General features: G+C 40.8%; 1 protein-coding gene across 2 annotated transcripts; it reads right to left on the bottom strand.

The window, feature by feature from the left end:
* HABP4 (hyaluronan binding protein 4) lies at positions 1-25000 on the bottom strand (the record flags this gene model as incomplete). Of its 2 annotated transcripts, XM_082335861.1 has the most annotated exons (8): positions 1-1484; positions 2597-2779; positions 4548-4716; positions 12695-12778; positions 13383-13454; positions 13646-13807; positions 14688-14835; positions 24691-25000. In XM_082335861.1, 8 exons carry the CDS (start codon positions 24998-25000, stop codon positions 1428-1430), a joined length of 1185 nt encoding a protein of 394 aa, XP_082191987.1. In that variant the 3' UTR covers positions 1-1427. The 2 variants fall into 2 exon arrangements, with proteins under 2 accessions (XP_082191987.1, XP_082191988.1); XM_082335862.1 differs by lacking the exon at positions 13383-13454.

The raw sequence follows: 25000 nt of genomic DNA, 5'->3' as shown, positions 1-25000 counted from the left end.
ACTACTTTGCAGACCATGTTTGGAGCATATAGAAAAGAGTCATTAGTCTTTCCAGGATGATTATATCCTACTCCTGTAAAGCCTTACCACTGAGATGAGAGTTACTTTAAATTTCTGAATACTCTTAAAGCTTACTCCAAAGCAAAACAGTTTTTTTCTTCAAGTCTCATCCCCTATTTGCTCTCAGAGGAGACTGCTTAGAAGTGATACAAAATAAAGTGAGGCAGAGAACAGGAAAAAAAAAATAGAAGTTTATATTCATCTGCTTTCCCAGTAAATTGAAAGAATGAGTTCAAGCTAGGCAGGCATTTGAAGACTCCTTTGAGGCTGACAGCTACTTCCACAGTGTCCAGTGTGGTTGTCCTCTCACTTCTTTCCCTCATCACTTCTGGCACCATTTTCTTGTTTCTCTCAGATCCCCAAGAATGGCTCTGCATGTCCACTTTGACAGGGAACAACTTAGGGTATCTGGCTCAAGTGAGGAAGTATGTTAAAGCTGCAAGGAAAGGACATCCCGCCTCATCCCCAATGTCACACAAACTTCTTGGTAAGGCATGAAACATTTTAGTTTGTAGTTGTAGCTCCTGCTAAAATTAAGTGCCTCCTTAACAGTTTAGTTCTGTGTTTAGCTCAAAATTCTTACTTTACTTCACCTTCAACATCTTCGAAGCAGTTGCAGATTATATCTTGTTACTGAAGCAAGACTTATGGTTAGCTATCAATTAAAAGCATCTGTGCTGCCTAATTTTAAAGATCACTTCTGTTTAGAGAGATGACCACTGTTTTGGGTAAGGTCTGCTGTTTAGGTTTGGGTTTGGTTGTTTTTTTGTTTGTTTTTTTTTTTGTTTTTTTTTTTTTTTTTTTTTCCCCCAGACTATATCCAAATAGCAAAAGCTTCAATCTGCTATTCTGACTTGTGAAAGTAATACCTCAAACCCAAACCAATGAGCACTTTCCTTTATTTGCCAAACTCTGAAGAACTGCAATTTGTGACTGTGTGAAATATACACTTCATTCAAAGAAACAGGGGAAGCAGCTTTCAGATGTACAGTGAAATAGAATCCCAACTGCAGATCATGTTGTACAGTTTACATTTCACCATGGTGTCATGGAGAACTTGATATAATCTCTATATACACATTTTTAAACACTGTACTCTTTGAACTTCATTTGAAGCCTTATAGTGAAGTACTGCAAGCCTTCACACAGTTTTCACAAATGGAGGCAGACGCTGGAACCTGTGACAGGATCCCAGTCCACCAGTATCTCCAGAACCCAACTCCATTAGCAGAGGGCTGCAATCATTCCACACGAAACACCCAAACACCTTTTCCAGGAGAAACAGACTTTATCGACACCAGCATAAAACTGGTCTCTTCATAGCTACACCAAAGCTACTTTGAGATACCACCATTCATGACGGTTCTTCAAGCTAAAGCTGGAAAATCCTCAGGATCATCAGGATTTGGAGCAACAAGCTGCACCTATAAAGTAAGAAAGGAAGCCTTATAAAAATGAATGCATTTCAAAAGCATCTGACAGCTATATATATATATATTTTACTCTGAAAAGGGTTCATTCTTCTATTCAAGTAAAACGCTTTGTATCCATCACTATCACAGAAATGTTAAGCATTTATCTCAGAAATTACAACTACTATAATTTCTTCAGTGTGAACATATTTATAACACTGATCTACTGCCCGGGGAGGACCAGAAGATCACAAGTTCTGCAGCACTGAAGTGAAGGAAAAAAAAAAAAAAGTAAAGCAATCTCACCCAAAATACTGTCTGTTTTTAGAAGCAGCATTATTATCTTTTTACATTCTAAGGCTACTGCACATATTGGATTGTAGTTTTAAACTTTATGCCCTGTTATTATAAAGAACCTTTTTCATCCAGATGAAACAAATGCATCAAATCACTTCCATATCATTCTGTAAGTTCCCAACCTTCAAGTATTTTACTCATATTAGACAGAAGTAAACGGAGACCTTCAGTTAGTATGAAGAATAGTATGAAGAATAAAGATGTCATTTTTCAGTGCACAAATGCTTTTTTTTTGTTTTGTTTGAAGAGAAAAAGGTCAGTGGAAGTTTTTTTTAATGGTTACATTGAACACTTGTGTCATTCTGTAGGATGCTGTAGGGTTCCATCTTCCTCTGCAGGATCCCAGATTTACTGATCTCACTCTCAGTAATCAATGTACCATTACTGGACTATACTGAATTTTTTTGTAAGCGATACAAGCCTTTAGTCATTTTAATTACTTCCCAATTGATATCAAAACTCATTGCAGAAACAAATCTTCATTGCATCCTTTCCTCTAGTTACCATTACAGCAACTAGTAATCAGATCTTTTGAAATTTATGTGTTAAAGAGTTGTGAGCCTGAACTGGTATTTAATCTTAAGTAACATGATATGGGTCAGGAACTCAAAATAACCAGGCCAACATACTATGAGGCAGGAATTAGGAACAAGTGTGTCACTGCAGAAATCAATAATTCCACACAAAAGAGGGCGGGACACACACACACCAATAACAAAAAAAATAAAAATCTCCACGCAAACAACAAAGCCCATAAAAGACATTACCACTACTTCTTGTCGAGGTCCAGTCTCCTCAACTCGTCTGCCACGACCACGACCACCTCGTGCTCCTCTTGATCCACGGCCAGGGCGAGGAAGACTCCCAAAATTAATATCGAGTTGAGATGTTATGTCATTCACTGGTCTTCGAAAGACATGAGAATCATCTTCAAAGTCTTCTTTTTGCAACTAAAAAGAAGATCTGGTTAAAGCCTATAGCTCCCATGTACAATGTTCTCCCCTCCCTGATAACATATACACACGCACACTTGTATTACAGACTAAGCAGCAGATGAATCAAGATGACATCCAGAATAGAAGACAGGCCTTAACTTGCACAGGGTATTAACAGAGGCGAGGCAATTGTAGCTTCCCAAATGCCTGGGATGGTTCTTTGTTGGCTCAGAGAGTCCTGGCAACAAAATCTTCTGTACCAGCTCCATAACACTGAAGAGGTTTTTCAGAAATACCATCTACAAGGTTTTCTAAGGGACTAGAAAAATCAGGCTTAAGCTACTTACTCCAACAATTATCTTCAAGTAATGCTTAAAAGGCCATAGTAAAGCATAGCATTTGGCTACTAATCGATCTGGTAGTCTATTTGTCTGCAGCTATGAAATTACTGTTGTTTTAACTCTGTATTCCTCGTAGCTAGTGGATGTAAGACTATTTCCCATCATAATTTTAATGTGCACTGTAGTAATAACAACATACATGTAAACTCATCCCATACAGTGATGAATCAGTTATTTTATTCAATGTCTAATACCGGGATTTGACTTGTCCATGTTACACAGTTCCTGTACCTCCTATTCTATGTTCATTTTGACAAGGTCCCTTGATACTGCCAGCCAAGAAACTTTTCAGGCAAAAAGAACAGAAACTTGCATGCACTCTTCACACATTTGCATGCTCTCTTCAGAGCTTGTGAAAGGTATTCTCCCCACCCCTACCACCATCTCCCTCAGAGAAGGAAGAGGTGATAATGGCAACTGTAACCACCAAAAGCCATGTTACAAAGGACACAGGCAACTTCAGTATTTGCGTCTCTCCCTGGAAGCACTCAATGACCTAAAGTGAATAAGGCTTAAAAGCTGCAAGTTTTGATGTTCATGTTATAACTAGAGAAAGGCCAATATGTGTATTCATACGTGCATGCAGACCTTAAGGATCAAAATTCCATCATGCTAGACTACAAGTATATGCACATACTTCTGTGACAACCCCTCCCCCCCAAAATCTAAGTAAGCAAGAATCTGTGAACGAAGCCTCCCCTCTCTCCCCAGTCATATCAATAAAACAGAAGTTCTCCCTGAAATGTCAATCCCAGTAATAGGGTGGAATAAAAGTTAGGGAGAAGGGGCGGGGGGGGGGAAGAACATTACTGTAGAACAAGCTCTCCAGAGTTACTTCTAAGAAGCAGGACCCTAAAACTGGAAAGAAAAAAAAATAAAATCATATATTCCAAGTGCACAATGAAAGCTGGGATCCAGCACAGATGAGAAATAGCACACTTAGCATCCAGACTAACAGATGCCAAAACCCGAGTTTAATGTATGTATATTCAAGTGTATACTGGCAAGTAAGCTAAACAGGATTCAAAGTTAGGATAAGAAGTGTTTAGTAAACCAAGTTTCTCTAGCAGCATTACCAGAGATCTACATAGGTGGCAGCAGCAAGGACACAGGTTTTATATTGCTAAGACTGAGCCATAAAGTAGAACAACTCGATACATTATGTATTTCCATACAAAATAGGGGTGATGATCTGAGAGAAGACAATGAACAGACTAAGTTTAAAGCAAGTTTTGGGGCACATATGTGATTACAGTAACAAAGCTTAGATACCGATTTCTAGTCTGTTCAGATTATACTAAAACTAGTAGAAAAAGAATAGAGACAGTTTCCTAACCCTAGGCATAAAGCAGAGTTTACAGAATTCCTGAGGCAATGCTTACATCATCGCTATATTTTGACTTGTGAATCACCACTGCTTTGGAAGGAACAGTGGATTCTGGCTTCCGGATGTTGAATTCAGGCTTTGGTCGATTCTGTTCCTGAAGATTTTTCCACTCATCTAACGTCATTTCTTGAACTACTTCTTCCATTGGCTCTCCTTCAGCAACTCTAAAGGTTTACAGTTGTAAAGTAAAAACCATTAGCTTGCAACATGCCAGGATGAACACGAACACTAATCTCTAAAGTAAGGATACTAAACAAAACATTTGGAATGTTTCTCACCAAATTACTATCCTCGATTTCTCTTACACCCCACAGTAACTTGATGTGCGAGTTTTACGTTAATATAAGTTGGAAAACATACTTATGGCCTCTTTGAAATTAGTCAAATGAACAAATGCTGTCTCCAGCCTCCTGCAGTAAGTTCTGGTATTTATCCAGTCTCATCATAAGTTCAAGCAAAAAGACAAAGTCAGTCTGTCTTTTGATCTGGAATATTCTCAACTCTATTGTTTAATAGTGAATCTACTCCTAGCAAATATAGCCATAGTAAAACACCCCAATTGCATGGTTTTATTGACACGTACTGCAGCATGACAATATGAGATGGATTCATGCTTCAGTGCAGCTTTTAGTCCTCAAAAAGACACGATGATCACACCATGAGATCTTCTAGGTAATTATTAACATTTCCTTTGTTAATTTCACAAGTGCTTCTTTCATTTCTTTTGTCAGATGTAGTAGCACACAAGGAGACAGTATTTATCACCTGGCAAAACCAGATTAATCCTAGTCCAGTTTTAATTTGTCACAAAGTGCAATAATGATGATATGTTCAAGGAAAACATACGGAGTACATCGGAGTCTGCCTTGCATATTTTAGAACTCTAAAGACAGAAGTCCAAGGCTTTATGTCTGTATTCAGAAGACAAGATACATACGACAAAACTAAAGATTCTTCTCATCACTGCTTGACTACTCTCCTGCCACTTCTCTGATGCTGACCAAGACTGACTTGCCCAGGACCATCAGCTATCAGAGTACACTACAGATGTACCTTTTAATGACATTTGCAGAAACCTATTGCTTACTAAGCAGCACCACATGCACGGAGCACAACTCGCTTCATCACCAGAATTGTTTGCTGAAGAAACAAGCCAAATACCATGAACTACAGAAAAACCTGCACTGATTACTCCCAGGCCCTTGAGAAACCATTTCTCCCTTCTCCCACACAAAACTGTTACACATTGCAATAGCAATCGAAGTTGGTTAAGTATTTCCCTAACATTGATTTTTCCAGAAAAATCTTTCATTAGGTCCTTTCTGGTGGGAGAACTATGGATTTGTTTTTCCTTACTCAATCGCAGCTCCAAGTCTTCTACAAAATGGTGATGATTTTTCCAATGTAAATATACAATTCATTAGATGCAAGTTGGAAATTTATTTTATCATGTCAAATGACAGTTGGTGAACTTTGCATTTTGGTTTTGAAGTAGTACAAGTACCCCATCAGAACACAAACATTTTTGGGGAGTGTTCTGTACATTTAGAACTACCTTATATAAGAACAGGCCTGCTCCCTCTTCCTGCTTGATCTTGCACAGAACTATTCTATTTCTTGCCAGTCAAAATTATACAATATTTTCCTGAAGCACCCAGCATATGACAGGTAGAAGCAGAATTGAATAGTAAGACAACCCTTAATTTTGGTTCTAGGATGAACACAGTTTCAAATGCACTTCACAGAAAAAGTAAATAAAAAATACAGAAGTCCTGTACTATATGCCTACCCTCTGACATGCCTTTCTGCCCTGTTATTTTAAAAATTCATAGAATTATAGAATCGTTAAGGTTGGAAAAGACCCTTAAGATCATCGAGTCCAACCATTAACCTAGCGCTGCCAAGTCCACCACTAAACCATGTCCTCAAGCACCACATCTACCCTTCTTTTAAATACCTCTAGGGATGGAGACTCAACCACTTCCCTGGGCAGCCTGTTCCAATGCCTGACTACCCTTTCGGTGAATAAGTTTTTCCTAATATCCAACCTAAACCTCCCCTGGTGCAGCTTGATGCTGTTTCCTCTCATCCTACCACTTGTTACTTTCGAGAAGAGACCGACCCCCACCTCGCTACAACCTCCTTTCAGGTAGCTGTAGAGACCAATAAGGTCTCCCCTCAGCCTCCTCTTCTCCAGACTAAACAACCCCAGCTCCCTCAGCCGCTCCTCATAAGACTTGTGCTCTAGACCCTTCACCAACTTCACTGACCTTCTCTGAACTCGCTCCAGCACCTTGATGTCCTTCATGTAGAGAGGGGCCCAAAACTGAACACAGTACTCGAGGTGCGGCCTCACCAGTGCCGAGTACAGGGGCACTATCACCTCCCTGGTCCTGCTGGCCACACTATTCCTGATACAAGCCAGGATGCCATTGGCCCTCTTGGCCACCTGAGCACACTGCTGGCTCGTGTTCAGGCGGCTGTCAACCAACACCCCCAGGTCCTTTTCTGCCAGACAGCTCTCCAGCCACTCCTCCCCAACCCTGTAGCATTGCATGGGGTTGTTGTGACCGAAGTGCAGGACTCGGCACTCAGCCTTGTTGAATCTCATGCAGTTGGCCCTGGCCCAACGATCCAGCCTGTCCAGGTCCCTCTGTAGGGCCATCCTATCCTCCAGCAGATCGACACTTCCACCCAACTTGGTGTCGTCTGCAAACTTACTGAGGGTGCACTCGATCCCCTCATCCAGATCATCAGTGAAGATGTTGAACAGGACCTGCCCCAACACTGAGCCCTGGGGAACACCACTCATGACTGGCCGCCAACTGGATTGGACTCCATTCACCACCACTCTCTGGGCTCGGCCGTCCAGCCAGTTTTTAACCCAGCGTAAAGTGCACTTATCCAAGCCGTGAGCAGCCAATTTCTCCAGGAGAATGCTGTGGGAGACAGCATCAAAGGCCAAATTCCATCTATATCAACCAGAATTTAAAGGTTAAAAGACTGGTAAACTGTTATGTACTGATTAGGAAGATCTGAAACTATATTAGAAGGATTGTTAAGAAAAAAATCAACCCATTTACTGAGTTAAATAAAAAGGATACTGGTGAAAGATGAAGCTACTTCTGGAAAAATGCCAACAGATACTGTTCCATGTGTAAGAACATTAAGAACCAACTGCACCCCAAACATTTCAATTTGTTGTCCTCAAGAGTAAGAAGCCAGATAATTTTTGATCAATTATCTGAAGCTTCAGTTTTGGGAATAGGTTTTGGAAAAACAAGACTAGTTGCAAGCACCCAGAGGAAGAAAAAAAAGAGGAAGTAAACTAATGAAAAGGGGCTCTATTAAATTGGTTTAATTTCTTCCTAAGCCACTACCTCAGAACAGAATCAGTAAATTGCATATCTGAATTTTAGGAAGTCTTTTGTCCTTCTCTCCTATTAAGCCTTCACCATTTTAGGGAAACACTGTTTTAGTCCTTGGGGGGTGCTGTAGAAAGATACAGAGCTGGTTGCAACAAGTATTTGAGAAATAGCTATCAATCTTCCAATTTGCAAAAGAAAAACAAGCATTTGAGTGGACGTTTAAGGCCATCTCTGTAGAGTTATTTGCAGCATAATACGCAATACATTTACTGTATTTTCTATGGCACAAAGCTTGCAAAAGAAAAGGGCAACAGCGCAAGTCTTCAAGAACACCGAAGGAAGGACCAGTGGCAGGAGATGCTAAAGAGACCAAGTAAGTGGTTTGAAAACGACCAACCGAAACAACCACCACCAGGAAGTCCCACGGACAAGCAGAAATACTTACTCCCAGGCAAAAGGATCAGCCGCCCAAACACAGAAAGAACCACTAGCAAGGCACAAGCTCTGAAGGAGGGACCCCAAACCATACAAGAGTATTGCAGGTAACCCAGTCAAGCTGAACTTTAAATCAACAGCATTTGTCCCTTCTGCAACAACATACTATTATAAGAAGACACGTCAACAGTTTTGTTTGGAACAGATGTTCCTGCTGGTAGGGTGTAAGAAGGTCTCAATTGAGTAATGTCTTCTATGTGGGAACAGGTAGAAAGTCCAGAACAGAATTGCAAGACAGATAGGAGGTCTAAAACACGTGATCTACATGGGAAGCCTTTGAAGAGATGCTGAGGAGGAAACATACTAACACTAAAAAAGAAAGAAAATTTTGCATATCCATGATGTTAAGACAAGACATTCAGAAGAAAAAAAAAAACAAACACACAAGCTTCTGTTTTCAAAGTACTGGAAAGACCATCAGGGCACGTTGACATCTTTATCAGTAGAGGACATTAAAATCAACTAGACAGGTATGAGAATCGGCACAGGTACGTTTGGTCGTGCCTTGCGTAGCAATACTGCTTTCAGATCTGAATTTCTACAATCATAAGAGAACATGAGGACATTTTACTACACAGCAACTTGACCTCTCAAAAAAGCAATCACAGGTATTGCTTTGAGAAGTACACATCTATCAAAAACAACCACTTCTCTGTTCTCAAGGAAATACTGGTGGATTTACACTGCAAATGTTTGTTTTTCCAACTGCAAAGTATGGTTTGATTTTTACTCCAAAGGATTGTTTAAACTGCAGCACAGATTTGTTTTAGGATGCCGAGACTCCCAAGGGGAAACACCACCCATTAGTGAAGAACAGCAACAGGAACCTGCATATCACATTTTGGACAGAGACTTGATTGTAGCAGGTTATTCTGGGCATGAAGCATGCATGAAAGTACACTCTGTGCATTACTTTCTACCTTCTAACCTTATGCATTTTTAGAACCTGCTTGGTGTGCATTTTCATTAAAAAAGTTAATAACCTCCTTGGCATACCAACAGTCATGCTTGCAAAATACTGCCAGACACCTAAGCACAGCCTCTGGATGTGAACAACCTGAATTCTCAATGCAAGCACATACCAAAACACGAAATGGGAGCCTTCAGTAATGGTTCCTACTGCTTCAGTGTTTTCAATGGATGACCATAACCCCCTAGCTATGCCTTGTTTACTGTGCAGACCATTCTTGCAGGAACTGGCCTATGTGAACGTGTTAATATGCAGAAGACATGCAAATGGATAAGAATGGCATTCAACTGAGTTGTTTGGCTGATTATCTTCATATCATTAAAAATAATGATAGTGAGTCTTCTTCAGATCAGTTTTTGCATTATTCAGCTGCAAAAAAGCAAATTTTTATTCAGCTTTTATAAAAAAATCAATGACATGAATCTTTCCTATTAAACATCACTTACAGGAGCATTACCACCAGTTATAGCAAAATTCAAAGTTAAACACGGTAAGACCAAGGAAGAACTGTACAAGTTAACTACAGAAGAAAAACACTGAACCAAATACTTATGAAGATCTGTCCTGGTCTATTGATAGCTTTATGTCACTATTAAAAAAAACAAACAAACAAACAAAAAAAAGAGGTAAATAGCTCAGCAAACTTGAAGACAAATTTTGAAAGCTTCCTGTTAAATGACCAGAATAATACATAGTTCCACAAAAAAAGGAAGAAAGCCCTGTGTGAAGAAATGGAAGAAAACCCCACAGAATAAATACTAACTCTGCAAATACCTTTGATAGGAATTGATTAGACTATGTGTTGTACTGAATAAAAAGAAAAATCTATTCATTTGAGTTACCAGTCAACACAAGTGTGTTACATTGTTCAGACTGTGAAGACAAGTTCAACAGAAAGGAGCTGTGAGGAAAGCTTATACTGCTGTATAAGCTTTGTACTTATATATTTTATACTTATTACTTGCAGCAAAAAAACCCACAACTACTAGCATGCAGTTTGGGATGCTATAAACAGAGATAGATATTGTTGATACACTCCAGGGAATTTGAAGATATGGAAAGAAGTAACTTGATTTATATTGTAGAAGTATTAAAGAAACACTTGTCCTGCAATACTTTGCAAATGGAAGCTCAAGAACAGCAATGCGGACACACTCCTGAAAGCAAGACCCCATAAATTACAGAAGCCCACAAAAGTTTTTCCAGAGTTGCACTGAAACTAGCCAGTACCACACCAGAAAGCTATACAGTATCCCCATGCAGACAGATTATTCCCAGTTTCCAGGAATACTTTTTTTTGTTTCTTTTAAATGGATAGTTACAACTGGAAAAAGAATGAGAGAAGAAACAAACCCAAGTTGTCCAGCTCTTCCTCAATACAAGCACACAACTGCAATATAGCAGTAGAAAAGAAATGGATTCCTTGGAGCCACTGCATTTAAGAGTCAAAATGAGAACAATCCTAGCACTAGCTTAAGTGAACTTACAGACCTACACCCTCAATATTGAGGCTGTAGCAAAAGCAGAAAGTAGCCTAGCTAGAATCTTTTGCTGGTGTATGTTACCTGCCAGAAGACAGCAACTCTGGAGAGCAGGGGCAACCTAAGCATACAAGACCTTAAAATACATCCTGAAGCCTGAAAACCATACCCCACCAGCATTTGCTTTTAAATATTAGATGAACAACAAAAATAATTCCACTTTGTTAAGGTGTATGCCATATAACCATCACTAATTACCTAGGCACTACTCACACAAAGTCTCCTCTTCTATTTTAAAATATATAGAGTCACCAAACTGACACTACGCCCAGTGATAAGTGCAATGAGGTGTATGTAATTCGTATTTTGTATACAGATTTGAGAGTCTTCAGGACAACATTTACTGCAAAGAGTACACAATGCAGAATTTTGTACTTATGGGTTACTTGCATTTTTGAATCTTACAGATTTCAGTGGACTATTCTTACACGAAGCTTTTTTTGAAAACATGAAGAGGAGTAAAATCTCCAGAAAGGCTCACGGTCTGACCAAACACCTAGTGATCTCTGAGAAAGGGAAAAGAATTAAAGACAACTGGCAGATTCTGTCAGGTACCTTTGCCACTACATACACTTCTCATGCCTTACGCTCTACAAGGAACTGATGTCAGGGCACATCTACAAAGAGCTTGAATTGGAGTAGAAATACATATAAGTCTGAAACAAGTAAGGGTACCAGCAGCTGATGGAAAAAGCTGAATAACTGTTCTCATATTTAGCTAATACAGTGCATTTTTGACAGTTTATCTACACTACCCATCTGATTTAAGTTAGCCTAGAAACAGTTTTCTGGAAATCCAATCATAGTCATTCAATTTCAGAGGCAGATTTCCCCATGCATATACACCTCTAGCTATATATTAAAAGCTGGTTTACAATTAAAAGAATCAAAGCCATACCAACTCAGCTTCTTACAGGGTTATACAACCTGAACATATAAAATAGGTTTTGTAGTCTAGTCAGCTTTATAATTAAGCAATGAACCAAGGCCACTAATAACTGGAGCTGCATAATTAAGTAAAAAAGGCTTCATAGCAAGCTAATTTCTCTTAATCGCAGAAGAGAAGACTGACATATTGCACTGACCTTCTTTCACTCATTAGGAGATATTCACCATATGCTATTTGATTATTCTTTGAAGTCTCTTACTTGGACAAGATTGTCCAGTTACTTTTTGTTAAGCCAGTGTTTATTTGCTGTGAAGTAAATTCTCACTGGACACCGATAAGAGTGAAAGCCAGAAGATGAGCGGCAGATTTCTCTCTCAATTTCCCCACTTCTAAGGCTCCATCAAGTTTTTCAAGTTCTACAGAGGCCCTTCATGAATAGATGAGAACCACACGGTATTAGTGATTGATGAATACTGACTTAGAGAATTTTATCTTAGTGTATTTTAATTGTGTTTGTACGATTGCACAGGTACCTTCAACATCTTTTTCTCACAGAGAATTCCAAAAAGCAGCGTAGTTTTTACAAATTAGCCAAGTTAAAAAGGTAACAGACAATATGTAGCTCCTCCTTAAATTACCACCAAATCTTAGGAATGTAAGCATCACTGGACAATTAAATGTAATCTGTAGCTGTATAAACCAAGCTTTAGTCAGAATTAGGGATGCATTTTCTTGACTCACAGAGCTTTTCTATTTTTAAATGTGCACTAACAAAACTTCACAGTTCACATTTCAAGTGTGCCTCCCAATACAAGCATATCAGTAACAGTCAATTGTTTTCTTTGCATTTAGAAAGAAAATATTTTAGTCAGACTATACTTGTTCAGAGGCTCTCCTTCAGATGCCCCTGGCTGCTCAGCTGTTTCTGCAGTCTCTTCCACAGGAGCAGTCTGTTCCATCCCACTAAAACAGTAAACAAACAAACAAAAAACAACCACAAAGTCTTCATGGGTCACATTGGAAAAAAACCTTGCAGATCAACACACCACTTTTTTCCAGAATTCCTTGGGAGGGGAAAAAATAGAGGAGAAAAACTCTAGGATCATAAGCAGAAAGTGGATCTACTAAGTGACTAACAAAATGAGAAGTATTGATACATAAATGATACATAAAATTTGAGAAAGAGAGACTGGACTTTAAGCCCACTAACAGAATTTCAATCTTTTAATCAGTATTTTGTAGCCATGCCATTAAACATCAGAGTCCCACTTACTTGACTATCGAGAAAAGCCATAACTTATTTCAGTTAAAAGACAACTTGGCCCCAGTCAAAAGATTTTGGCAGTCTTAATTTGAAGAAGCATCACTATGCCTTTGCTACAATTTAATCTCATCAACATGAAGGAGATGAGTTCAGAAAACTGTAAAACCATGTTCATCACAACAATTAATAGAAAGCAAGGCTTATCAAGCTCAAAATGGACATGAAACTGATGAACAGAAAATTATTATCTAAGGTGGGCCACAGAAAATTATGACCTATGGTGGGCATGAGCATATGTTGTACCTTGTATCATCTTTAAATATTCCCCAGTTCCGAGCTCCACCTCCACCCTTTTTGTCATCTGCCTTCATTCCTCTAGAGAGAGAAACAGGGTTCCGTGAGTTTGAGAGCTTTTTTTCATTAGGACCTCAGACTAAAACCAGTATGACTTTTTGCCAGCCAACTTGGATATAGAAGAAGGGAAGAGAATACTTAAGAGACACTACTGCAGTGCTGACTATTGTTTACTTGTACACCAAGTAAGAAGCAGCACACAGAACACTTACGTTTTATCATTCCCACTTTGTCTTTCAAATTCCCGTTTTCCTCTTTGGTCAAAGCCATCAAAACTTCTATTTATTCCGCCACCTCTTCCTCTACCTCGGATTCCACCTCTTCCTCCGCCACGACCTCTTATTGGCCTTTCGCGGTCTAATCTTTCAATTGGTCTAAAAAGAAGATTTCTAGTCAGATTTTTGTTCCTACAGAACATTTAACAAGGAGAAAAAAAATTCATACAGTTGTATTCATGCAGCCGAGAGACATCAGTATATGAGAGCTACTATACAATTTTTAGACTGCATCTTTACGCAGCACGCAGTACAGTTTTATTAGTTTTGTCATTAAAAATGGACATAAACTGAACGCAGGGGGAATTATTACAGATAACAGGAATAGAAAGTTCAGCTGTTTATTGATAACACTGAAAACATTAGAGAAGTTAAATAAAACACTATAAAACTGTCAAATGTTCAGCAACTTGATCAGGCAATAGCTCTATTGTCTAAACCCAGATTTATATGCAACTGCTAAAAATTTCAGGGAACTTGTTAAATACGAACTACCGTGATGTAAAGTAAGAACAGCCACACTCTCAAGTGTTAAAGGTTTAGGTGGAATTTTCTAGTACTTATAAAGAAAGCAAAATTGATATGCATTCACTGTCCAAGCAGTAAATAGTATGACAAAGGTTTATTTTCAGTTCGAACATGTTTCACATGTTCTGCAAAGCTTTGTACACAAGCTCAGAAATGAACATTTATGTTGCTGACTAGGGTTACGTTTTCACATCTTTACACTTTCCAGTTTCGCCTTATATTTCTAACATTTAACAAAACCACCGCAAATTAATCTGCGAGGAAGCTGAAGCTGCAGCTCTAACGGGCATGAACTAAGTCATCTTGCAACAAATCTACACACTAATAATGCAACTATGCCTTCAAGTTACATCTGGCTGCTAGATCTGTTTTAAGAAGGTTAAGTTTTCCACTTCCCACCCCTGCGCAGATCCTCCATGCAGCACCTTACTTCTCCATGTATGTTACATACCTTTCCACTGTGAATTCCACTTGTCTTTCTGTTTCATAGGAACGGTATTCCCTGAAGGATGGTCTCCATTCAGTTTTGTCTTGTTTCACCTCTGCTCCTCTGTTATTGAATCCTTGCTGTTCTCCCCGCTTAGGTGCTCGCTTCTGGCCTACACACACACACACACACACACACACACACAGAGATTAGTAATAGTTTAATAATAACTGAATTGCAGTTACCAAACTACTGACTGAAATGAGTTGATTACACCTTACAGTCTTCTGCTTTACCCTCTCCAATCCCAAATCCATGAAAATATTAAAAGCACTTACAGTAAATGTTGCCAGACACTGTCTGTTTTAGAGACATCTACTTACCTTCCCTTCTGTATTGATGAGCCTGCCTCAGGCAAAAATACTACGGATACCGACACAGCTCAGACGTTTCCAGAAAAGACAGGCTAAAGAAAAATCTCATTTTGCTCACATTAAGTCACAGAAAGGGGGAACAAAAACTGTTTCTCTCATGCTCTCTCAAAGATCTTGTTAGTGTACTACAGGACAAGACAGAGAAGCTTCAAAGGAAGGCATGAATTGCAAGATGGCTGCAGGAGCAATGAAGTTGGGGAAGGAGGAGGACCATTAGAGACAGGCATTAGCCGTTGATCATGAGACAACACACCTCCTGCCAGATGAGCTGAATTTAGAAGTCTGAGCCTGCATGTCTACTTTAAGCCACGGTTATGGTGTCCAACAACCAGAAGAGGGTCACATCGTTTTATTACTGCTCTGTGGAGGAGACGACCAATCACCAATACTACAAGTCACTGAGTTTAAGCAGCAGAAACCCAAGCAGTAAGTACAAAGGCTCCAACACCACTAATTGATTCTAGAATGTCAACATATTTCAAGATAAAACACACTTAAGATTTCTGGGGCTTTGTTCACCCATTGTCAGGGTTAAGGAGCAGCAGGTTGGGGAGGGTCAATGCCAAGAAATTGTGTATTATAAGAGAATAAAGTGAGGCTACCCACTCAACCCATATGTATCTAGCATAAGACTAAAGTTCATCATGTGCTTCCTTCCCCATTTTCCCAAATTCTGTGCTCTATCTAGGACAAAGTTCTCCAGAAGCAAGCAAGCCTTTTGTCTGCTAGGCCCCTATACTTACACTATTCGCTGAAAAAGGTGTTGGTTTAAGTCAAGCAAGCAAGGAACTACAGAAACACTGCTCTTGGACCCACCAAACCGAGCTATTCTTTCTGCAAGAAGCACCTGTGCAACACTGAGCAAGTTACTGAACTCAGGTTAGTGGACAAGTGACAGTCCTGGCTACTGTGCCTCTGTTGGTAGCAGATAAAGAGAAAAAAGCCTATTCTATGTGACAATATTAAGATACAAATTAATTCATAGCTCCATAGAAATGCCCGTACGAGAAGACCTCTGATCAAAGCTTAGGTGGCAGGCACAAAGTCTGTAATATCGTCTTTAAAAAGAAAACTTCAAAGAACTATCCACTCGGTGAATAAGGTAGAAGAGTGGTAAATAAAACTTTTTGTTATGCAGTAAGGACAGCTGTATCTGTACACAGAAGATAGTGTTATTTGTGCTGCAGACGCAGCCCTACTTTTGGTTTTCTTTAAACTATAATCCACTTGACATAACATATTCCAGTAATTCTTTCTTCTCAGGATTTGGAGTTGCTCGATCCTTAGAGCAGCAAGCATACTTGTGTCCCAAAAATTACAACGTAATCTCTGGATAAAGGACAACTTTTTGATTCAGTTTCTGGGTGAGCTTTTCAAACCAGGATGCTTTAATAAAAAACAAAATTATGAAGAATACAGAACCGTACATGCTGTTGGTAAACATGTCCACTCTATGCACATCTCAACTACACCACCAACTATACAAGTGTTAATTCCAAATTGGAATCTTGCTGTGGAAAAAGTGACTACTCATTTCTGACCTCATTTTTACTTATTTTGTTTGGATCTGAATGCATAACTGCAATACAAGAGTGTATTTTTATTTATTTTTGAGCCTTTCACTGGCTATCAGAAACATCAGCTATTCTAAACAGAATAACTTGGCAAGAATGCAGCAGTCAGAGACCACCTTCCCCATGTACTTAGTATTAGCCTCAATTTGACCTTCAGAGTCAAAGAGCTCCTTAGAACTAGTAAAGCAATGCCAAAAAAATGAAGATGCAAAAGTCATTTTAAAAAGATGGTCTCTGGTTCTGTTACCCAGTACCCCTTAAAAGTACTTCAGAACAAGTCTTCCTGCCAGATATGCCAGTGTATTGCCTGTCACTAGCATCGACCATGCTAGACAAAGCAGCTAGCTCTAGTCTGATTTCAGTGCAAGGCTATTTCACTCTGATTCTAACAGGTGGCTATAATTACTGCAGATGGATTTTAAATAATAGAAACATTATTTGTGGCACTTATCACCCGTATAAAAACATTTTTAACAGGTTTGACAGACATGCAGCAGTGGATTAATACGGTATGCAGCAACTACACCTCTCTAATAAACCAAGTCACCCTCAGGGCAGAAGCTTGTGACCTGCTTGTGAATCAGTTCAAATACCAGCACAACTTTCAGCTCTGCATATAAGGGCAAACTAAACTGGAGCTTGACAGCAGTGACAGCATAAGCTACCCAGTCTTAATCCTCTGCCATAAGTCTGTCCCAATGAAGACTCATTTTTATTTATGGAGCTGAAAGGCCACCTACCCTTGGGGGGGGGGGGGGGGGGGGGGGGGGAGGGCAGGGAACAAACCCAAAACATGAGCAATCTTGTGTAGCACTGCCATAATAGCTTTCACTCCAAGTACACCCCAATTTTGTCTGCTTGTTTGCATATATAAATGGGTATGCAGGTTTTCTTCAAAACCACAAAAAAAGCTCTGGAGCTTCGTGGATCATCTATTTGACATTTACAAACATTGCGCCGAAAACTGAAGATAGCTATTTTCCAGTTACCAAGTTTAGTCTCTCTTTAAGGTGGTTTCCTGTGTCTTACAGTTACATCTGTGATCTGTCTTCAGCTGAAGACGTTGCCCACCCTTCCCCACCTCACCACTGCTTCCCCAGGGAGGTTACTGCCGCAGCCCAGGCTGTCGGCTGAGTTGCCTGTCACTTTACTTTCTAAACCGAGGAATCAGAAAAGAAATCTGATGCTTAAACTGCTTCAACAGACCCAGCTTTTTTTTCAGAAGGAGCAGCTGAGCTATTATTAGAGAGAAAGACATCGGTAAATACTAAAATTACCAGGTACTAGAGCTAGACATTGCTAAAGAAAAAAGCCCAGTTTTACGAGCCATTGTTAAAACCCTAAATCATACAGAGCTAATGTACTTAAGTAGCTTTCACCTTCCCCACAGTAATACTTTACTGTTAGTATTAGTTTTGTTTATACTGCAGCATTTAGATAGGGAGACTTTTCTAGAAAAGTGTTTTCAATAAGCATGTATCACAGAACTCGCAACTGGGAAAACAGAAATTGTATTTTTAAGACCTGCATTGCCTGGTTTCCCAGACACTGGGTATCTATGTATTAACAGAGGGATTTAAAACAATGCAGCAAAAACTAGCTGCCTTTGCAGTGTTGTTGTCTAGCTCTCACCAAGTTTCTCTAACCATATCATCTGTTCTCAAACAAGCGGGACTTCTGCTTGGGAGGAGATAGTTTCCTAGCTATAGCGGGCTCTTCACTGGCCCCCACTGAGACAGCACGCTGTCGTCTTTTTCTTTTTTTTTTTTTTTTTTGGCAGTTTTAAGGGGAAAGAAGTTTTTTGTGCAGCACACCTTGATTTTAGACAAACACCACAAGGAGCCCAGCTTGTAACTGCTGTCACTGACTACAAGCTAGAGCAGAAATCTTGCTGTTTCCCCCATTCCCTTATCTAAGGAGTATGGCAGGGGTGAGGGTGGCAGCTGGCATGCAATTCATGGGCTGAGGGAGGTTACTGCTATAGAGAGCACCAAAACCTTCTATTCTGACCTAAAATCCAGCTGACAACGCTGCATCTTAGTGTTTCAAGAATTCTCACAAACCTGAGACCAACTCATCCCACCAAAACAGGCAACACAAACCCAGTGAGACGACTCCATCAATACTCCATTTCCACAAATGCAGCGTGGGATGAAGAAGTGGTGAAGAAAGAGTTATTTCTATTTTGCCCAAGTAGCACACACGGGAACAGGGCAAATCTAAACCGAGCGTGGTTTTGATTCAGTTAAGATGAACATTAGAGCAACCATAGTAGGCAGATGAAAGACTTGTGTATCTTATAGCATGTATTTGAAGAAAGAGAAAAGCAATGACAAAATACTTTCCACCTGCAATCTACTCTTAGAGGTTTTCTGAATCAAAGACTATAAGCATTGATTTATGGAGGACAGATCCACAGATGGGTTGCCATGCCTTTACCCAGACTGCTGTCTGAATAGATACATGCTTTGACATATCAACGTCACCCTACAGCAAGAAGTGCCACAGGTCAATTATAGTTTCTGTAGAAAAAGCATTCTTTCTCCTTATTTCACAAAATCAGTCTGAAATTACATCCCTTTATTTCTGTAAAATAATAAATATTCTTCGCCTTCTCCAAGTCTCACCTGCAGTTCTATATACACTCTTTTTGTATCCTCAGACACCTCCTCTCAAAACAAAAAACTTAATTTAAAATTTCTCCTAATACATAAATCATTCTGTAAGTTTCATCATGAATGTCACTCTAGCATGCTTTTTCTAGTTTTAACATCTTTAAAGGGACCAAAAGAGTAGACACACTTCAAGACATGGGAAGGTGAGATTCCTTCAAAGGCATAACAATTCCTTTTCTATCTTCCTTGCTATTGCTACCTCAGTAATTCCCAACACTGCTTCTCTCCTAGATGGCAACTGCAAATAGATCTGCTGTTCTACTCTTAACAGTCCCAATATTGCCAAGCTCTCTTTCCTAAACTACAACGGTTTGAGTTAGAAAAATCTTTCACGTTGCAGTATAGGTTGCAACACTGCCCCCCCACCTTGATCTATGTTCTCCCATACATATTACTTCACACTTACCGACAGTGAATTTCCTCTGACATTTTATAGCTCATTTACAGTATGTAATTTGTGTCATTGCCCTGCAACTCTTCTTCTACTGGGCTAAATAAGCTCTCACAGCTCTTCCAGCACACACTTCCCACCCACATGCTTAAAATTTTTCATTTCAGACAAGTTTCAACTGCCTCTCTTTCCACTTATTCCAAGAGACCCTTATTTCCTCTGCTTTCAGCTTAACAGCTCATTTTTAAATGAAAAAAATATGAGCCTCAAGAAACAATTTAATGTGAGTTCAGAGGAGATGAAGTAAGTACAAAAACCAAACAGCAATACTACTCCAGTTGGTCTGGAATGAGGGCAAGTGGAGAAATTGTGCTATAATTCAAGGATTTCTGTCATTAATTATGGCTGCATGCAAAGACAGTACTTCATTACCATCTCAGTAACACAGTAATACCTATACATGGACAACCGATCTTCCTTTACGAAAAAGCTACATAACTGGAAATAGTAATACAGTTAAGACTCCCAGGGACTTATTTTGCTATATTTCAGAGCATAGCAGATTTAAGACTGCACAAACAATCTTACTTCCTCTTGCATGTGTGTGTCCATGTGATTTTAATTCCAAACTTCAAGCAATTACTTTTGTGAACTAAAGCATGGCTAATTACACGATTTGCAGAATAATACCACAGTATCCCAAAATGAAAAAAAAAAAAAAAAAAAAGGCTTCAGCTATTGCATGCAACACACCAAAGAAAGACACAAGGAGTAAGACTCTATTCTGTGGTATTTTGTTTTCATGTGTGCCAGTACTCAATTACAGAATTGCCTACCACAGCTTTCCTCTGGACAATCCTTGTGACTATGTAGATGAAAGAATGATATTGGATTAAATTATTTAAAAATAAGAAAATTGCAGTTGGTATAAGATAAAATTCCCCAGAAACATTCCCTGACTTAATACTGTAGCTAAAAACTCAAACACATAGTATTCAGGAACTACATCTAAATGTTACACAAGTCATCAAATGTACATGAAAGAAGAAAACCTTTTAGAGGTATTAGCAACAAAAGCTTAGAGATTTCAACAGAACAGAGGCTATTACTGCATGATCAACAAATTTAATTTGCCTGGACCAGTAAAGAATGCAAGCTCTGCAACTGGGCCTTTTGAATAACGAGCTGGCAAATGCAGTTTGGCCGCTGTGCTAAGAATGAAGCGAGTTAACATTAAGTGGTGCAATTTTAAGAGCTGTAACACCTACAAACAGCCTTTACCGAAATCCTCAACATACAGTCTAAAAATCACAAAACAACACAGTTAGTAAAAGAGAAAAAATACATCATTAAGGTCAAAAGTATATGTTTTGGTAGGCTATGAAATAGCAGCCATTTTCTCCTTAAAGAAAGATTGAAAATATTCTTCTTTCAGTTGTGTCAATTCATAATAGTTTAGATTCTAAAGGTCAAAGTACTAGATTATCTAGCCGAGTCCTCTTAGAAGGTTTGTTTCAAATGGAAAACATCTCCAGAAATTAAGTAAAAACTCCTCTGGAAAAAGCAGTGAAGAACCAAGTAAAAAAATGTCGACTTGCAGAACTTTGTGAGTAAACCTTCCACTCTAACATCAAAACATAACACCAAAAGAAGTCCCTCAGACTACTGTGAAACTCTTTATACAAGATCAAAGACTAGGCTTGCTTCAAGTCCTTCTAAAGGTAAAGATTATTTTGCTCAGATTTAATATGCTCAAGAAAAAAATACAATAATAAACAAAAATCATGAAACTTTTTAACAACACTTTTTGTAACCCAAACAAGCAAAACACCCCAGTAATTAGATAAAACAGTCTGGACAGGGGCCAAAGGAGGGCCATGAAGATGATCAAAGCACTGGAGAGCCTGCCCTATGAGGAAAGGCTGAAGGAGTTAGGTCTCTTCTCCCTGGAGGAGACTCAGGGGGGGCCACACCACAGTATTCCAGTAGCTGAAGGGCAGCTACAAAGAGGATGGAGGCGCTCTTTTCACAAGCAGCCACATGGAGAAGACAAAGGGCAACAGGTACAAGTTGCACAAGGAGAGGTTTCATGTCAGTATCAGAAAGAAATTGATAACAATCATTCACTGGAACAACCTCTCCAGGGACATGGTGGAGTCCCCATCACTGGAGATTTTCAGGATGCAATTGGACAGGGTGCTAGATGATCTCTTCTAGGCTGCCTTTCCTAGGAAAGGTTGGACCAGACAGTCTTCAAGGTCCCTTCTAACCTGGGCTGTTCTGTAATGATTCTATGAACACTAATACAATACAGACTGAATTTTGTCCTTTCAATTATAATATCAGAATCTGATTCAGCTATTCAGATGGGTCTAGATGCTTCTTTACAGTGTTTAATTCCTGAACAGTGAAATGAAATTAGAGGGAGTTATGCCCAAAATCAGGGGTGGGGGTGGGAATCACTAAGAAAGACTGGAAGGAAAATCTTTTAAGGGTTTGGGTTGGTTTTGTTTTTTTTTTTTTTTAGATACAAGTTTAGTCGTCGGTTTCACAATTTAGTAATTTCAATCAATATTATTTATTCCCCAAATAGAAGTGCACTCTTTTATCAACGCATCCATCATTAGAAGCTTTATGCCAAATTGAGTTGGTACGAGGACCTTCCCAAGTGGTTACTCATTCTCAACCGTTAAGCTGATAGTTCCCTGAATCTTTTACTGTATCCAGAAGTTTCCTGGTTGAATCCTGTATAACAAATTAACTTTGTATGGCCCAAATAAAAAGCTACCACGCACCCCCCCCCTTCAAAAAACCCTAGATTTTTTTCCCTCAACCCACCACTTGCTTTATATTTGCCAGCCACACCATCACTGTCTTTGCCCTAAGTCAGAGGGTGATCGCTATCCTTCAGAGCAGGCTTGCTAAGACAGCACATTCAAAGGAGAAGCATGCAGACAGAACCAAGTCTCAACTCCCTGCCCTGGTTTAGCATCCCGAGCACTATACATTTACAGTCCTTACTTTACCACAAACCCAAGACATAAACATACAGTGCATACAGAATCCAGGATAGCCACTTTCCTTAAAGAAGAAAGTGCAGCATTTTTCAGAGCAAGTAACTCTTCGTAAGATAGATGTTAATTCACCTTCACAAAGGCTACTATAAGCCAGCAGTCTTTTCTCCATTTTAAATTAGCAGGAGATTAAAACAAGGTGCACATGACTGATGTCTCTATATGAGAATCTAGGTTTCTCAATACTGAGGTAGCAGAAGACACTCCACAGAGTCACACAGAATCACACTTAGAACCTGTATGCTTAAGATACCTGTAGACAAGTAGGAGGTAAAGGATGCTCTTCACTAATTCCACACTCCTGGCAGGTTACTGATAACCACCAGTTCTTGTTCAAGAACCTTGTCATCAAAACTTGAGACCCTGCTGTTCACTGAACAGGCTCCTTCGCCTTCTGTTGGTAACCACAGCAAAGTTTCCTTTAAATAAAATAAGCCTGTTACTAGTGCGAGTATTGGTCTTACAGGCAGAGATCTCTGACAAAGTCAGATAACAACTGCAGGGGCATCTCAGAAGACAAGTTTCATACAGCTGTCCAAAGGGACAGTGACAACCTGTTAAGAGCATTCTCTACAAAGATGCTCATTAACTAGTGCATGTTTGGCATTGAAAGATTCTCTGCTCCACAAGGTCAAATAATCGCTGTTGGAGCAGTGTAAGACTGTAAGTCTAAGCAACACAACTGATAGCACTGGCAACCACTTGATGAAGCAATAACCCTGATTCAAAGGCCACACCTTTTTCTAGGGCATTAAAACATCAGTTCAGTTACTGTGAATTTAACAAGAGCTTTTACTACAGGAAGAAATTAATTATCTTGAGAATAGCTAATATAAAGCTTCATTGCCTGCCGCAGGAGAATGGGAATTTACTACAACTCAAGAGGGTAAAACCAAAGTCTTCTGTACAGAGATTCTCAATATTTAGAGACCATCAGCCAGCTCTCAGATACTGTAGATACCAAATCCAGCAACCTGAAGCTCAATGCCAGGTAAGTCGTAACAATCACACTCACAAAGCGCCTCCAAATCCAAGGAGCAACAGCCCAGCAAAGCCTTCAGCTGCAAAGAGGACTGTGCCAGACGTCCTGTTCCCCTGAGCAACACTTAGCACCAAAACCTAGCAGCTGACAAACCACCTAGGCCATTCCCGAACGCCGTGCTACAGAGTTCACCCAGGAACTAAGTTTTTATTCAACGGCTTGGACACCAATGCCAGCTTAAGGCAAGCTAAGCACACATCCTCGGACACATTATAACCCTGAAGAAGCCGGAAGACTCACAGGTACCAAGAACGCAAGCCTGGAGTGTCAAACACCGAAGGAAAACGGCCAGGGTGACAAGCGATGAAACGCATCAGCGGGGATGCTGAACCAGCACGAAGACTACAGATGCTGTGGTAAAAGAGGCAATGCTCCTGCACTGGTCTCTTAGGACCGTCGCTGAAGTTCTCACTCCGGCCTCCGGAGCCTCCCGCGCGGGCTGGCCGAGCGCCGCCGGACCGCGCCGGCAGCCTGCCCAGGTACGGCCACCCGGAGCAAGGCTCCGGTCGCCGCTTGCAGCCGCACGGCGGCCGCCAGGCCCGCGCTCCCAACGACGGGAACACCATCAGCCGGCTCCTCTCAGCCCCGCTGTCACCCTGCTGCCGGCAAGCGGCTGCGCGCCGCACCGCGGCTGCCCAGAGGTCGGGCAAGCGCGGAGCCAGCGGCCAGCCCCGCCGCGCTGCAGGGCCCGGGCTGCCCGCGCGGCACCGCGCCGCCGGGACCTCGCTCCTCAGGAAAACCGGCTGCCGGCCCGCCCGCCCCGCGGGCCCGCCCGCCCCGGCGCCGCCGCCGCCGCCCCCCCCGCCTCGCCCCGCTGCGGCGGCGCCGCCGGCGTACCGGCCTGCGGCGGCCCCCCGGGCGCGGGGGGACTCCCGGGCTGCTTGCGCTCCTTCTGGGACTCCCTCTTGCCGCCGCCCGCCCTGGGGCCGGGGCCGGGGCCGGGACCGGCTCTCCTGCCGGCAGCGGCCGCCGCCGCCGCCGCCTCGTCGCGCTTCTTGCGCTGCTGCTGGCGGCGCTCGGCCTCGCGCAGGATGTCGAAGGGGTCCGACTCGTCGTCCAGCAGCTGGTAGAAGCGGTTGGCGACGGCGCAACCGAAGCTCTCCTGCATGACGGCAGCCACCGAGCTGCCCACCGTCCCCTTCATCAT

Source organism: Platalea leucorodia (assembly GCF_965183815.1).
Source record: "Platalea leucorodia genome assembly, chromosome: Z".
Lineage (NCBI taxonomy): Eukaryota > Metazoa > Chordata > Aves > Pelecaniformes > Threskiornithidae > Platalea > Platalea leucorodia.
Note: the sequence above shows the minus strand (reverse complement) of the source record. Positions and strands in the feature narration are given on the sequence as shown.